The sequence below is a fragment of the Ischnura elegans genome, chromosome 1 (assembly GCF_921293095.1).
Source record: "Ischnura elegans chromosome 1, ioIscEleg1.1, whole genome shotgun sequence".
NCBI lineage: Eukaryota > Metazoa > Arthropoda > Insecta > Odonata > Coenagrionidae > Ischnura > Ischnura elegans.
The window spans coordinates 168,452,981-168,467,164 of NC_060246.1; the positions used below are offsets into that span (position 1 = coordinate 168,452,981).

The window sequence follows — 14,184 nt, forward strand, 5'->3', positions numbered from 1 at the left end:
GGAGATCGATCAAGGTCAGTTGGTGAAACGGGGTAGGGATGAAACACGTTTCCATTGTTCCCCTGTAACTTGATGTTTTCCTGTGGGGTCTCGGAAAGGGAAAAAAACGGCAGAGGCATTGGCTGATGGAGGACCGAGGGTGGTTCCGTTAAATCTACGACGTGGTTATTATCCTACGGCGCGTAGATTGCCCGATTGTCGTCCAAGCTCTTGGGAAGGTTCGTGCTAAATGCCTGTCGTGATTTGCCTTAAAATTTTCCACGGCTGCAATTCTATTGCAATACTCCTGCGAGAGCATTTAAACAAAATTGTTCGTGAGTAGGACAAGCATCGCAGAGCAACGGCGTATGCGAAGAGAGGATCGGAACTCTTTCTACTCCCTCTTATACCGCTGTTACGGCCGCAGTTATCAAAATTTCCTCTCTCAATATTAATTGAAAGAGGAAATTTTCCTTTCCTTTCCTCTTTCAATTAATATTGAAAGAGGAAAGTTCGATAACTGTCGAAATTCCCGGCGCACGTCTGCAACACCGCGCGGTAGTATAAAAAAAAATGCCGTAAAATTTTTTTTCTTTATAGCTCTGATGCTCAAAATAGGGGTGCGCCTCTTACACGTGTGCGCCTCTTACACAAGCTTATACGGTAAATGATTTAGCTTTTTCTCTCAGAAATATTCCTGGTTCCAAAGTCATATGCTGATAACGAAAATATTTTACTTTCTGCTCCAACCCAAAACGACATTATTAAGGGCTCTAAAACTGCAAATGAAAGATTTTTAAGCTGGTGTGCTGTACTGATAATGAATAGAATTCCAACACATAAAAATCACATATCGTTAAATTTTGTGGTAACAGCAATGTTCTTGATAGCATCTTAATTAGATTTAATAAAAAGTCCTTTGAGAATGTGCCCCATAATAGATTCCTTGGTACACACATATGTAGTAATATGTCCTTTGAGATGAATATTGAGATCCTAGCCAATAAACTAAGCTCAAACTGCTATCTCTTATGACACCTCAGGAACTCTGAAGGCATAAATATTCTACTTACATTTAACTATGGTATTTTCTATTCACGCATGTCATACAATATAATTTTTAGGGGCTCATCCCCTCATGCCTCCACTTTGCAAAAACGTGCAATTAGAATCATTGCAACAAAACCTTTTGATGATGCTCCCTCCAAGCCTATTTTTCAAGCATCGAACATTCTCCCACCGCCGTGTGTATATTTATTATAAAGTTTAATTTTTTTACATCATAATCTTGATATGTTTATATTAATTTGTGATGTTCACAAATATGAAACTAGAAATAGTAATAACCTACATTATCATTCAATTAGGATTAACAGATCAAAGTTGGGCCCATGCAAGTTGGGCCTCAGAATATCTTTAGACGAAATAAATTATTATTATCATTATTGTTGGTAGATTTGTAAACACCATTTACCACCAAAATAGCTCAGTGTAAACATCCAAAATAGTGCAAATGCACAATTACATGCCCAGAATATGGCCTTTTCTAATTTCGTTGCATCAATCTGAGCATTTGTAAGGCCACATAGTTGCACAGGTGAATGCATTGCATAAGCATGGCTTAATAGCATTCTGAATCATACTTAGGTGAGCTGAACAAATTGAAAATGTTGCTAAGTACCAAACAACCACACGAGTAACTCAAACTTTGAATCCTTAGCATAAAATAAACTTTATTTAAAATCACTCCTCCAACTCTCAATTGTGCTAAAGGTTATTAATATATGATTACATTGTCAGCATAGGACCATCATGACCAGATATGCAAACTGGTGACTTCCTCGTAACCAACCTCTTTGATCCACACAACAGGCGATTTCATTTCACGTTTGATGAGCCAGTTAACATTAAAATGCATACAAAAATTTACATCACACTCATTCAAATGTACATACTGCATATTTCTTCCGAATATTTCTTCACCTACGAAATATTTTAATGTATTTCATTCAGGCATCATCTTCACTTGGTGAACTTCATAATAACTTTCCACTTTCCGCCCGCAATTGATAGGGGAGTACTCATAGAGTGCACACCTTCAGAGAGATCATATTAAAACTGTAACATGGTTCTTTTAGGGCTGGGCACTTCATTGAATGCAGGTATGCATTTGAGTGGTGACCGTTTACTGGGACTCCTGTAAGGTGCCAAGTAGCACTCGCGACACACAGACATGTACTTCTCAGCTCCCCCGATCACCTCCAGCTGCAAACAAACAGACAATTAGTGCCACTCCCTTCCCACAAGATTTTTGAGAGAAGCTCATGCCAACCTACCTCTCCACAATAATTGCCACAGAAAAAAATTCCCCCAACACAAACATTGAGGAAACAGTTCATACATAGAAATATATCACGACCTACCTCTTGTTCACACCCAATCCTCTTTGTGTACGAAGCGCTCTTGAAACAAAGCATGCAGACAGCATTCAGTTTAACCACACTCTCAGCCAGAGGAACCAACTTGAGAATGTCTCCAAAGCCTTCTCTACGATACGTCCCATCTAGTGCTGCAACCATAACTATTTTACCCAAATTGGCCATTTTCTCACAGAAGGGTACCACATCAGCAAACTGGAAATAGAAAATACATCGTCAGCAAATTAACAAAATGTGTACTATGCTATCAATAGTTATCTGCTTCTCAGTTTTAATTCAAAGGTTTCACTAACCTACTCGAGACAAAATGATGAAATTTTAAATTTGGACATAGGTAACCCAAAAGATCATTCCTGGATAGAAAATAAATATCGACACCAAAATAACCCCTTCATGTGTAGTCCTGGACACAAAATCTTTCCACCCTTGACTAAAAAAGGCTCAAATTGATGCGAAAAACACTCAAGTTGGAAGGGAGGCTTTTTCTTTGGTGTGGTCGAAAAAGAGTATTTAGCTCTAGATAAAAAGTTGAGCTCTACGGCCTCAAGGTCAAATGGGGAAAGAAACACTCCAATGGCCGTAACAAGGGACCTCGTTACAGGTATAAACAAACACTGTGTGGTATGCTGGAACGGGAAAATTCGCAGCAGTGACCAACCCCAGCCTATCAACCGGAAACCCTTCACTAACACACGATCAACAGTGTAGAAACCTTCGTGAGGGTTTTGTGGGACCTCGCTATGGCTGCTCACGTTGAAACCAATCACTCGCTTAACTATGAAGGAACCTTCGCGAGGGTTTTGGGGGGCCTCGCTAAGGTTGCTCAAGTTAAGAAACACACACACACACAATCACACAAGCAACACTTACTCCGTGGGTATATACTCCGGGAAAATATGCTCAAAAACTGAGCGATGGAACTGCCACCTGGACGGGAAAAGCGTACCGGTTTCGGAATCCAAGATTCCCTTCTCAACGCAACTGAGGTTAAAGCTTCACTTCAACAAGGTTGAGTGATGAAAAAACAATAGACACCGCTGAAATATATGTAGAGGAGAGTGAAGGGGAGGGGAATGGTTGTGGTGTAGAGGGTGGAAGAGGAGAGGGGGAGAAATTGTGGTTGGACGTAAGGTATGGGGGGGGGGGGGGGGGGGGCGGAATAGGAGGGGAAGAGTTAACGGACGGAGGTAAAGAAGGGGGGGGGAAAGGGACGGTTTAACTTGGACTGAGGGTGGGGGAACGTGACATAAGGATGACCGTTACGGAGTGGAAAATAACTGTGGGCGTAACGTTCTCAGTGCAAAAGAGAAAATAGAGAAGTATATGGGATGGGACCTTCATCACTATTAAGGAGTTTCCCTTTGTTTTTATAAATGTTAATGCTTAGTTCAGCGTATTATTAGTATTTAGCTCATCCAGGTAGGAAATTCGGCCAGCAAAGTGAATTTTATGATATGGTGCACACAAGTCTTAGCTTCTACGCGAGCGTGGGTTCGTCACTGAGCTGAGATACAAAGTGCTCTGGAGTCGTCATATCCTCTGCAGTAAGTATCTTGGGCTGAACTGATATTTCGGACATCTCAGAAAACAAATGAAAATCCATTTTTCTCCAGCCAATAGACATGTTGTATTTAATACTATGAAATGACCTTGTGATTGTGGTTAGGTACTCAAAAATGACGCCAACTGTGTTTATATTAATTTAATCCATTATTTTTCATAATGTTCTAATTGCACACAAGTTCAATTTATTTACTTAACAGTGCCCTACCCCCTACCCTGACCTAGACCATTGTGCCTGTCATCAGACAACTCTCGGCGGCTGGACTGTAGGTTTATCAACTTGGGAACAAGGTCTTGAGATGCATTTAGTTCGTATATCGGACTTACTGTCTTCGGGAAGATACCAACCCTTGATTGTGTCCTGCTGCATTCTTCTGTTGAGATACTGAAACTTCTGTTGTGAAGTTTTTTATCAATACTAAATGGAGAAAGTTAACTTGTATTGACATGCATCCTGTATTTTGATGTGTTTTATATAGCAGCAATCAAGTTTTCCCCAGCAATGATGGGTAAGTGCTATGAATTCCTTAAAATATTCTATTTCAAAAATACATTTTTCTTATCGGGAGAAAAAACAACCTGCACATGAAAAATATTTCATTTGAACGTATTATGTACTATATTCATGTTGTAAATATTTGCTTAGATATAGAAAACAGTTAACACAAGCATTTCATCACACTTGAAGGAGGACCCAACACTGACTACCAGAGTCGTGAAAAGGGAATTTTTTTTGCATAAATTTTTTTTAAACAACAAAGCAAGCAAAAAGCCATGAATTTTATTTTTACAGGTGGTGGGTCATACCTAAGGGATATCAGAAAAATTAATTTAGCTTGATTCAGATATTGCCTCAGGTCAAAATTTGATGTTTTATAGAACCATGTTTTTAACGCAAAATTTTCTAAAATCTTATGAAACATATGAGTTTAGAGAATTTCCAATATTCCTTAGGATATTTTCAATTAGGTTTTGGAATCCTCATGACTTCTATAGTTAACCTGCAAATTTTCATAAGAATCGGATGAAAACTATGGCTGAGACAAATTATTTTCCTCTGGAGGTACAAGTGCCTCTGGAGACAGCATTCATTGAAAAACTGCAGTTTCACCCAAACTTCAAATGGTCGTGAAAAAAAACTATTAGAGATAGCCAAGAAATATTTTACACTGTTTCATTCCTGCATGGAAGGATGAAAATTGGCAAGTTTCATCAAAATCCGAGTCGGTGGGTCTCATGCCTGGATGAACTGACATGGAATGACCCATCACTCAAGTTGCACATGTAGCAGATATTTAATATTACACCAGATATGGAGAAAAGGGAACCTCGGCCAAGAAATCAAGAACAATTTTGAACTGCCATTGATGAAGAAAAGGAGCATACAGTAGAAGCGCGGTTTAACGAGTGCACATAATCCCTCGAAAATTACTCACAAAACCAAGCGCTCGTTGTATCCTAAGGAGTTGAATAAACCCACCTAAGTATCATAATCGTTCATAAATGTAGTTTTTCTTCTGTTTCCGTAGCATTTAATGAAGTTAAACTGGTAGAGAGTCATTATCAGGCACCATATAGGCACAACGTACATTGAGGAAGGAATTTTTTGACCTAGTTAAATCCGATTTATGTAAAGCATGAACCGTTTGGATGTACAAAGACTGTCACTCGCTAAAACGCGATTCTTGTAAAATGCCCTTCTCGCAAAACTGGGCTTCCACTGTACATCTCAATTATTATTCTCCAGAGTTGTAGGATCTAAAAAAAACAGTGGAAAATGTAATTGAAAACATTGGAGGATGGATAAACTTCAACATAGTTGTGTGAGTAGATTGTAAATTAACTGTGCATATTTTTGTAAATAGAATAGTTAAAAAAAAAAGTATATAACAAAATGAAGTTTCGTATAGTGTGATTATATCTGTGATTTATCAATAGGGACGCTGAAATTTCGCTAATTGTTATTTAAGAACCTAAAAGATGTTACTTTGATGTTTAAAGACCCAATAAGTTAAAATTTGACATTTTAATGTTAGCGGAACTCACCAAAATATTTTATTCTGAAAATTTAACAGTATTTGGCTTTAAGTGCAAAATTTTGCGCGAAATGATATTTAGTGATTTTTCCCGGTATTCTTCTGCATTTATCCATTTTGTAGGACAATATTTCGCCATGTTCCAGCTGGCTTCCTCAGGTCCAATGAAGTGTCGATGCAGAAAGTTGTTCATCTAATATACACCCTGTTTGCCGCCTTTTTTGTGGAGGTGTGCCCTGACTGGTCAGGATCTTTGAAGACCCTTTTCCACGTGCTGGCGAGATTGTAGCCTTCTTCACAGTTGAAGTTCTTTGTTGTTTTGGCGATTGGAAACTTTTGTGCGAAATTTCACACTTTTGATTGGTCATTAAGAAGAGGATTTCTGCTATCAGCAGAGTAATTCTGCTTCTACAAATTTTTTACAGTTGATTACTCGGCGGTGCTGAGTCCTCGATTGCTAACCTATGGTACGACATTTTGCGAAAAAACATGAAATTCTATAAGTTTTAATTTGATGTCTGTAGATACGCGTCATGATAGTCGTTGTCCCATTTGGGGGCAAAATGTTTGCAAACTCATCGTGTGAAATTATCACTAACGTGACCACGCCACTATCATCAGTCTGATGATGTGCTGCACCATGATATATACGTAAGTCTCCCTAGATCGCATTTATTGTGGCAGGGTCGGTCACATAGTTTTCGTCGTACCGCCGAAGTATGACTTGCATAGTATTTATCCAGAAAGATTCTTCAGAAAAGTTGCCATTCAAGCAATTGCACTTATGAAAGATGATTTCATAGTCTGTGCATAGCATTAATGGGACCAATGACTTGGCTAGACAAGAGTATCTCAAATGTCTTAGCGGTTGAGTGAAGAGACAAATAAAGTTGTCCATTGGACGTAATCATTTTATTCAAAGAGTGCTCCACTGAAGCCGTGACTGACGAGTCATAATTACGAGTCGAGAGACTCCTCGGGTAGACAAAAAGAGTTATATAAGGCTAAACTATCCGTTTACCGTAACTATACCCATTTCATGACATTAGAGTTTTTTAACCTGCAGTCACTAAGATATTTTTACAGCTTTCCCTCGACTTTTTTACAATTTTTCTGGGTCCCTACACCTCATGCTTTGAATACACAAAGCAGCATCAAGGAAATTGGACATAGACAACCCACACAACAACAACCTCACAGGCTGGGTGGCCATCGAGTCATCTTTGTAATGGCCTGTATTTTGCATATGTTACAGTGAATTTTGTTAACTATCAATAAATATTATTTAGAATAAGTTAGAAAAATCAATTTAAGCCTCTAGTACAATTCTTTGTTTGCCTAAATTGAGAAGTACATAAATATTTTTTTCACCGCTTTCCCTCAAGTTTATTTACTACTTTTCAGGGTCTAAACCTATCATTCATTAGTGAAAATTTAACAATTCAAGTTCCATAAAGGTAATAAGAAGAATATTAAGTAATATTTTGAAAATCTTGACATCTGCTTTAAAAGTTGAAAATTCTCAGCTGAACCTTAGACACACATGCATGACCTCGTAATAAGTTCTTACCTGTGGGGTCGCTACTGCCAAAATTTAATTCTGTTAAAGAAGAAGCAAAGCAGTCGGACATCCCACATAACTGCGATTGCTAAGACACTTCCAAGTATTTAATGCAACACATCTAATGTTTGCGACAAAATTGCTTTTCAATTGTAACCTGACATGCCCTACCCAGCAATACACAAAGAAATGCTTTTGGCAGGGGAAATATGGGCTTCAGCCCACTTCCCATCTCTCCAGGAATTCCAGCTCACTCAGAAGCTAAGATCAATAAGCACACCCAATCATAAAAATCACTTTGTTCTTCAAATTCCCATCCTCAATGAGTCACTAACTCCTTTTCGACCTTCAACCCAAGAAAAGGCCCTCCAAAATCAGGAGGGTTTGTTGATGCAGAGGCGTCATTCAGTGGCAGAGCCAATTCACCTTCACATTGGAACTTTTTTCTTTAGGGATTTGGGAAAATTTTACCTCCTAGGTGGTAAGATTTTTGTAACCAGGACTGTGCCAATTGTGGCCAATAAGGTCAGCCTTAACATAACTTATGTTTCCAACATTAGAAAAGGTCAATAGTTTTTCCTGGACTTTCAAAATGAAAATGACAGAATGATTTAGGCTTTAGCAAGCAAATAAATCCAAGCAACTTAAGGTCTTTTATCATTTTTTGCACTCACAAATTGGCCTTCATCGATTCCAATGACATCAAACTTCATAGCCTCCTCAGACAATGGCTGGAGCGAAACACTGCACACCGCCGGGAGAACATCTTTATCATGTGTAGCCACACATGTTGAGTGGTAGCGGTCATCTCGGGCATATTTCACCACGAGGCATTTCCTCCTTGCAATCTGGTACCTTTTCAACCGACGAATCAACTCTGTTGTTTTACCAGAAAACATTGGACCAAAAATTACCTGCAACGATACCAAAAAATATATTTCTTTACTCGGGCATCCAAGGAATTTTCTTTCAGAATTTCTGCAAATTAGAAAAAAATAAATAAAAGTTGACATTGCAGTGTTAAATCTTCTATGTTGTCAGAACCAGATGGGATGATTCTCACTTTATTATATTGATCCATTCATGAGACCAATCTCATAGTGAATTCCATATGTTTAATCAGAATTATAAGTGGAAAAGGAATCTGTGCAAAGTGCATCACTGACGACCACCTACACCATTGAAGTGAAGACACAGCAACATCTAATATTGCCAATCCTGATGGAGTACATTAGTCATAATCTACAAATGCAATCAAGATTCTATAATCCCTAGGGGTAAGAAATGGAAGGATTGGCAAGGGTCATGACAGGCTGATGACTGGTGAATTAAACAATGGATAATCGAAGCTCTACTTCAATGAAGGCTACTCTGGTTTCCATCCCCTTAAGTACTTGCCAACATATTGGGTCTAGAGTCCACATCCATCATCAGAGCCAATATCAAAATGGTGAAAATGGCCATTACGTAATTATATTCAATCCAGACTGTCAAGTCCTTCACTCTGCGGAGAATTTAGAATTTCCCTAATTTAGAAGAAAGGAGGAAACCAGCAAAACAATCGTGAACATCCTGACACTAGGCTGACAAGGAGACATCGCCAAAGTGATGTCCGGGATCTGGATGCGGATGTTATTTTCTAAAACTATATAGGCAAGATAGAAAAGTGTCACCGCTTTCTTCCACATAGGCCCGGGTTCGAGAGATATTCGCATGTAAAGATTTCGCGCAGCATGACAGCCCTTGAGTAAGCGCTCCCCCTCATCTACGGCTGTGGCGGTGCGGTCTAGGGCATTAGTCCCCAAACCAGTAGTTGGTACCCCGGGTTTGTTTTTTATATAAATATTTATAAAAATGCATGTACAAAGGTGTGCCATATAACTATTCTAAATATTTGCATAACTGTAGGTGATTTTAAAGGATATTTAAAAAATATGTAAATGTTATATATTGTACTGTGTCAGAGTAAGCAAGAAATGCTTTTTAAACGTCTAGGGCGTTACTCGCGCAAACTGAAATTGGTATCCTGGGTTCGTGTCCCAGTGTCGGCAAATTTTTTTTTCTCCTCTAATTTTTGAAATCAGTGTTACATTTTATTCCCATTCGTTTTATTGCTTAGTTACTTTGCGAATTTTTTAATTTAATATCAATTTGTGTTTTAAACGAAACTCCGAATTGTGCCCTACCACGCGAATTAGAGGACCGCCACGGCCGTAGATGAGAGGGAACGCTTACTCAAGGGCTGTCATGCTGCGCGAAATCTTTACATGCGAATATCTCTCGAACCCGGGCCTATGTGGAAGAAAGCCGTGAAACTTTTTCTATCTTACCTATGTAGTTTTAGAAAATAACATTCGCATCCAGATCCCGAACATCACTTTGGCGATGTCTCCTTGTCAGCCCAAATGAATGCTGCCCAATTATGCAATCTTGACATTAGACCTGACCATGTTTCTCGACTCGAGACTCCACTTGTCGGCAGCTATGGAAGCACTTACTTGGTGGAAAACACAAACATCCTTCAATGATGCAGTATTCTATGAAAACATCAGAACATTAGTGGCTCTACCATAACACATAAGCTTACCATGAGTTTCAACAGAACTTGGGATTCCCATTGCAGAAACATGATCGTAGAAAGGCATCAACGCAAAGGCAAAGGATTGTTGAACTAGCGAAGGACAATGACTGATGTCTTCAATGTCTCACTTGCCCTAGGATAGTCACTACTGCCATTGGATTGCTGAATGACTTCAACATGACTGAATGAGTTTTCCTTGTAAGGAATATTTTTTTTTAAGTTCATGTGTATAATGATGCCACAGGATATTAGAAACAATCCAGACATTCTACGTTCATAACTTGATGAGCGAACACTTTGAAAAATTGTTCACTTAAATTGGAATACACTGACCTCTACCGCATGAATAGGAACTGGATGTGACATATTCCTTCCTCAATGTGTGTCTATGTTGATATTTAGTAAGTTAATATATATGTAAATAACACAAATAATTTGATTCGAAAATAACAAAATCTTTCTCTCTCAAAACCGCTTTACTTTTGGCTAAACATATGGAATGAACCAAGAAACAACTGCAAATGCAAACAAAAAAACTTCGAACAAGTGGTGCCTAAAATTGAAATTATAAGTTGGTAGCCGCAGCAGCAAAACAAACAACATTCCTCGGCTGATCTCTTCCTCTTCAGGTGATCAGTTTCCCTTCCAGCAGCTTCACGAGCCGCAGCGACATCTTCTCCTCGGCCACATCCAGCGGCGTCTTCCCTTCCGCATTCCGTACATTCCAGCGCGGGTTGTGCTCCAGCAGCAGCTCCACCATCGCCACGGCCCCGCTGTCGCCCGCCAGGCGGCAGCAGTGGTGCAGCGCCGTGTCGCCCGCCGCATCCGCAGCGCACGCGTCCGCACCCGCCTCGAGCAGGGCGCGGGCCACTCCCACACGCCCGCGCCGGCAAGCGAGGTGCAGCGGCGTCGCGGCGCCCGAGCGCGTCCTCAGGTCGAGGCTCGCCCCCGCCGACACCAGCGCTTTGACCATCTCCACGCGGCCGTGGGAGGCCGCCGCGTGCAGGGGCGTGATGCCGTCCGCGTCGCACACGTCTACCTCGAGGCTCTTGGCCGCTGCCTTGGTGCCGTCGGCCTCCGAGGACGGCCGCCCCTCGACGGAGGCGCGGCACGCTTCGCAGGCGCAGAGCGGGTGGCACAGCCTCCGGGGCCACTTGGCGGTGCCCCCGCTGCGCGTCGTCGGCCCCTGGCGCCCCCCGGGCGAGCCCTCCAGCCCCAGGTAGTAGCACGCGAGGCGCACGTCACCGTGTGCCACGGCGCGCAGCAACTTCTCCACGCGACGCATGTCTTCCGTGGACTCGGGGCGCACGCCGAGGCGGCGGGCGTCCTTGCTGGCCTTCCGTCCGGCGGCCGGACCTGCGTCCTGGAAGTCGAGCACGGGGGGTGGTCTGAGGGTGGTCCCAGGGGGCGAGGGGGGCCACTCGGGGGCGGGGGAGGCCTTCAGCAGGAGTGCAGACACCTGCGGGTTGTGGGCCACGTCCATCGGGGTCACTCGCCGCGCGTTCTGCGCGTCTGGCTGCGCCCCGTGCTCCAGCAGAATGGCCACGATGCTCTCGTAGCCCCAGCGCGCGGCGTGGTGCAGCGGCGTGTCTCCGGCGGCGTTGGCGGCCCGCGCGTGGCCCCTCGCCACCCCCGCGCCGCCGGAGTGCTCCGCGTAGTACAGCAGGGCCTTGGCACAGCCCTCGTGGCCTCCGTCGGCGGCCAGGTGGAGAGGCGTGTTGCCCGCGCCGTCGGCCGCACCCACCCGCGCCTTCCCCTGCAGCAGGAGCAGCAGCAGGGCGGCCTGGTGGCCACGGGCGGCCGCGTGGTGCAGCGGAGTGGCGCCCCGGGCGTCGGAGGCGTCAGGGCTGGCGCCGCGGCGCAGGAGGACGTCAACGAGGACGGTGCGGCCGTGCCTGCAGGCGTGGTGGAGCGCCGTGAGGCCGCGCCCGTCCGCCGAGAGGACCGTTGGGTACGGCTTCAAATCCACGGACTGCTGGCGGTGCTCTAGAATGAGGCGCTCGCAGGCATCGCAGGAGCACAGGGGGTGGCAGAGCTGCTGGATGATGGCCTCCGTGTCGCTGCTGACCAGGTCACTGCGGTCCTCCTCCTCCAAGTCAATTTTCCCATCCAGCAGCAATTCCACCTTCTCGACATTGCCGAGGCGAACCTGATCGAAGAACTCGGCCAATATATCCTTACCGACGCTGCCCCCTCGCACCGATTCCGTCGGCGATTCGATACTATCATCGTCGTATTCCTTTTCCTCGTAGTCTACCTTTTTCCAAGAGTATTCCTGCTGAAGTGCTTCTGGTTCGGGAGCCCCGAGTAACACCCCGGAGCGTACGTGCTCAATAGCCGCCTCCAAAGATGTCACCAAGAACGAACTTTCGTCTGCTTGAGAAGATGTGATCGCCTCGTTCGCAAACGAAAAATTTCGTAGGAATGTGAGCTGAGCTATCCAATTCGGTAGTCCAGTTTTAATGACTAGAAAGACCAACACAGGCAACAGGTCATCAGCCGCGACGACAGTACCGCTGCCGTAGTCTCCGTCATCGCCACTACCAATGGCAGCGACCGTCCGCCTCAGACATCCGACCTTACCGAGAACGGTTCCATAGCCATCAATACGAGCCAATTCTCTCCTAGCAATTGGAATTGAACCCAATAAATCAGAGCGGGACACACCTAAATCACGCAACTGTAATTCTGAAAGATTGCGCGCAGTTTTATTCAGTCGGGAATCTTCGACAGACGTTGCATTGGTCACCCCCCTTAGGAGCTGTGAATGAACACCATGTAAAACATATGTTTCAGCAGCGGTGCGTACACCATCCAGCAGTCGTTTATCAAGAGCTGTCAAAGAACGAAGCTTAATGTCGCCCAATACTATAGCAGTGCAATGTTGATAAAGACCTTTGACCAAGGACCTAAGCTCTGGAAGAGGTCTTTTCTCCATATCGGGATTAGAATCTAAGAAACTTTTAACTGCTTCATCCATCTTTTCCAATAGTTCCCGACCACCTGAACTCTTCGTCCATATCAGATCAATGCAGTCTCGAAGAGTTCGAACCATCAATATTTCACAACCACTGTCAGCGATTTTTTGCCTTTCCAATGGATTCTCTAAACACAAAACTCGATACTTTAATAAGTCATCAGTGTAATAAGTTTCTTCAAAAAGGACACGAGAGACTACGGGTTTTGACATTCCACTTTCAACAGTTACAACACGATTGCAAACAGTGACTTCCTTATCGTTTAGAGTCCGAAAATGACTTTCAGGTAATTCATCACTTGGTATTAGTATGTGACTGAAAAAGTCATCATGAGTTAAAGTGTTTGATGGGAAAGACCCAGCCCTTGGAACACAAATAACCCATCCTTCTGACGTTGATTTATGAAAAAGCTCTTCGTTTTCATTTTGCAGAGTCCTAAAAAAGAGATTTTCGTTCAAGTCTTCGTCGTAATTGCACTCCATGATGCCAGCGATCTTACTTTCTTCCTATTGGCGCACGTATTAACAATTATTAACGTTTAGTCTCATTTATAGCACTAATTACACCTCTGCAGAACACTGCGATGGAAAGCACACTAATTTTTGGTCACGAGACCCTTACATATAATTCTATTACATAAGGAAAACATGAACAAGTTGTTGGCGCTCAAAAGAAACGCGAAATGTGTGACAGCGGAATGGCGCCATGTATGGATTTTAGGTAGTTAGGGAATGCTAAATGCGAACTTTCGTTGTTGTGGCGATGAATATTTGAACCATGCGTTTTAACAGTTCATATTTACCTGAATTTGACCAAGGCCTACTCCTAGTGGCTGTGTTCCGTGAATTGATGTCATTTCTGCGGAGTACGGGAACACCTCACTCTGGCTCACACCGAGCAATCTCGCGGTCGCGACTGTACGCGGGTTCGCGGCGAATCGGACACGAGTGGAACTCATCTGCGATGTCCAATCAGAGTGATTCCCGCCACTGTTGGTTTTTTTATTAATGGTTAACATTTCTCCTAATTATTATCCACTGTGGTGGCT

General features: G+C 43.1%; 2 protein-coding genes across 4 annotated transcripts; both read right to left on the reverse strand.

Moving 5' to 3' along the window:
• Positions 1-1,692: 1,692 nt before the first annotated feature.
• On the reverse strand, positions 1,693-14,154 carry LOC124173564 (thymidine kinase, cytosolic-like). 3 transcript variants are annotated; one of them, XM_046552997.1, is made up of 4 exons: positions 13,939-14,154; positions 8,252-8,491; positions 2,403-2,612; positions 1,693-2,244 (listed from the first exon to the last, which is right to left on the reverse strand). In XM_046552997.1, exons 1-4 carry the CDS (start codon positions 14,152-14,154, stop codon positions 2,092-2,094), a joined length of 819 nt encoding a protein of 272 aa, XP_046408953.1. In that variant the 3' UTR covers positions 1,693-2,091. The 3 variants fall into 3 exon arrangements, with proteins under 3 accessions (XP_046408953.1, XP_046408960.1, XP_046408965.1); XM_046553004.1 differs by lacking the exon at positions 13,939-14,154 and adding an exon at positions 10,165-10,737; XM_046553009.1 differs by lacking the exon at positions 8,252-8,491.
• On the reverse strand, positions 10,654-13,923 carry LOC124173496 (ankyrin repeat domain-containing protein 27-like). Its single transcript, XM_046552950.1, has one exon. The coding sequence runs from the start codon at positions 13,616-13,618 to the stop codon at positions 10,784-10,786; it is 2,835 nt and encodes a 944-aa protein (XP_046408906.1). The 5' UTR covers positions 13,619-13,923; the 3' UTR covers positions 10,654-10,783.
• Positions 14,155-14,184: the final 30 nt, after the last annotated feature.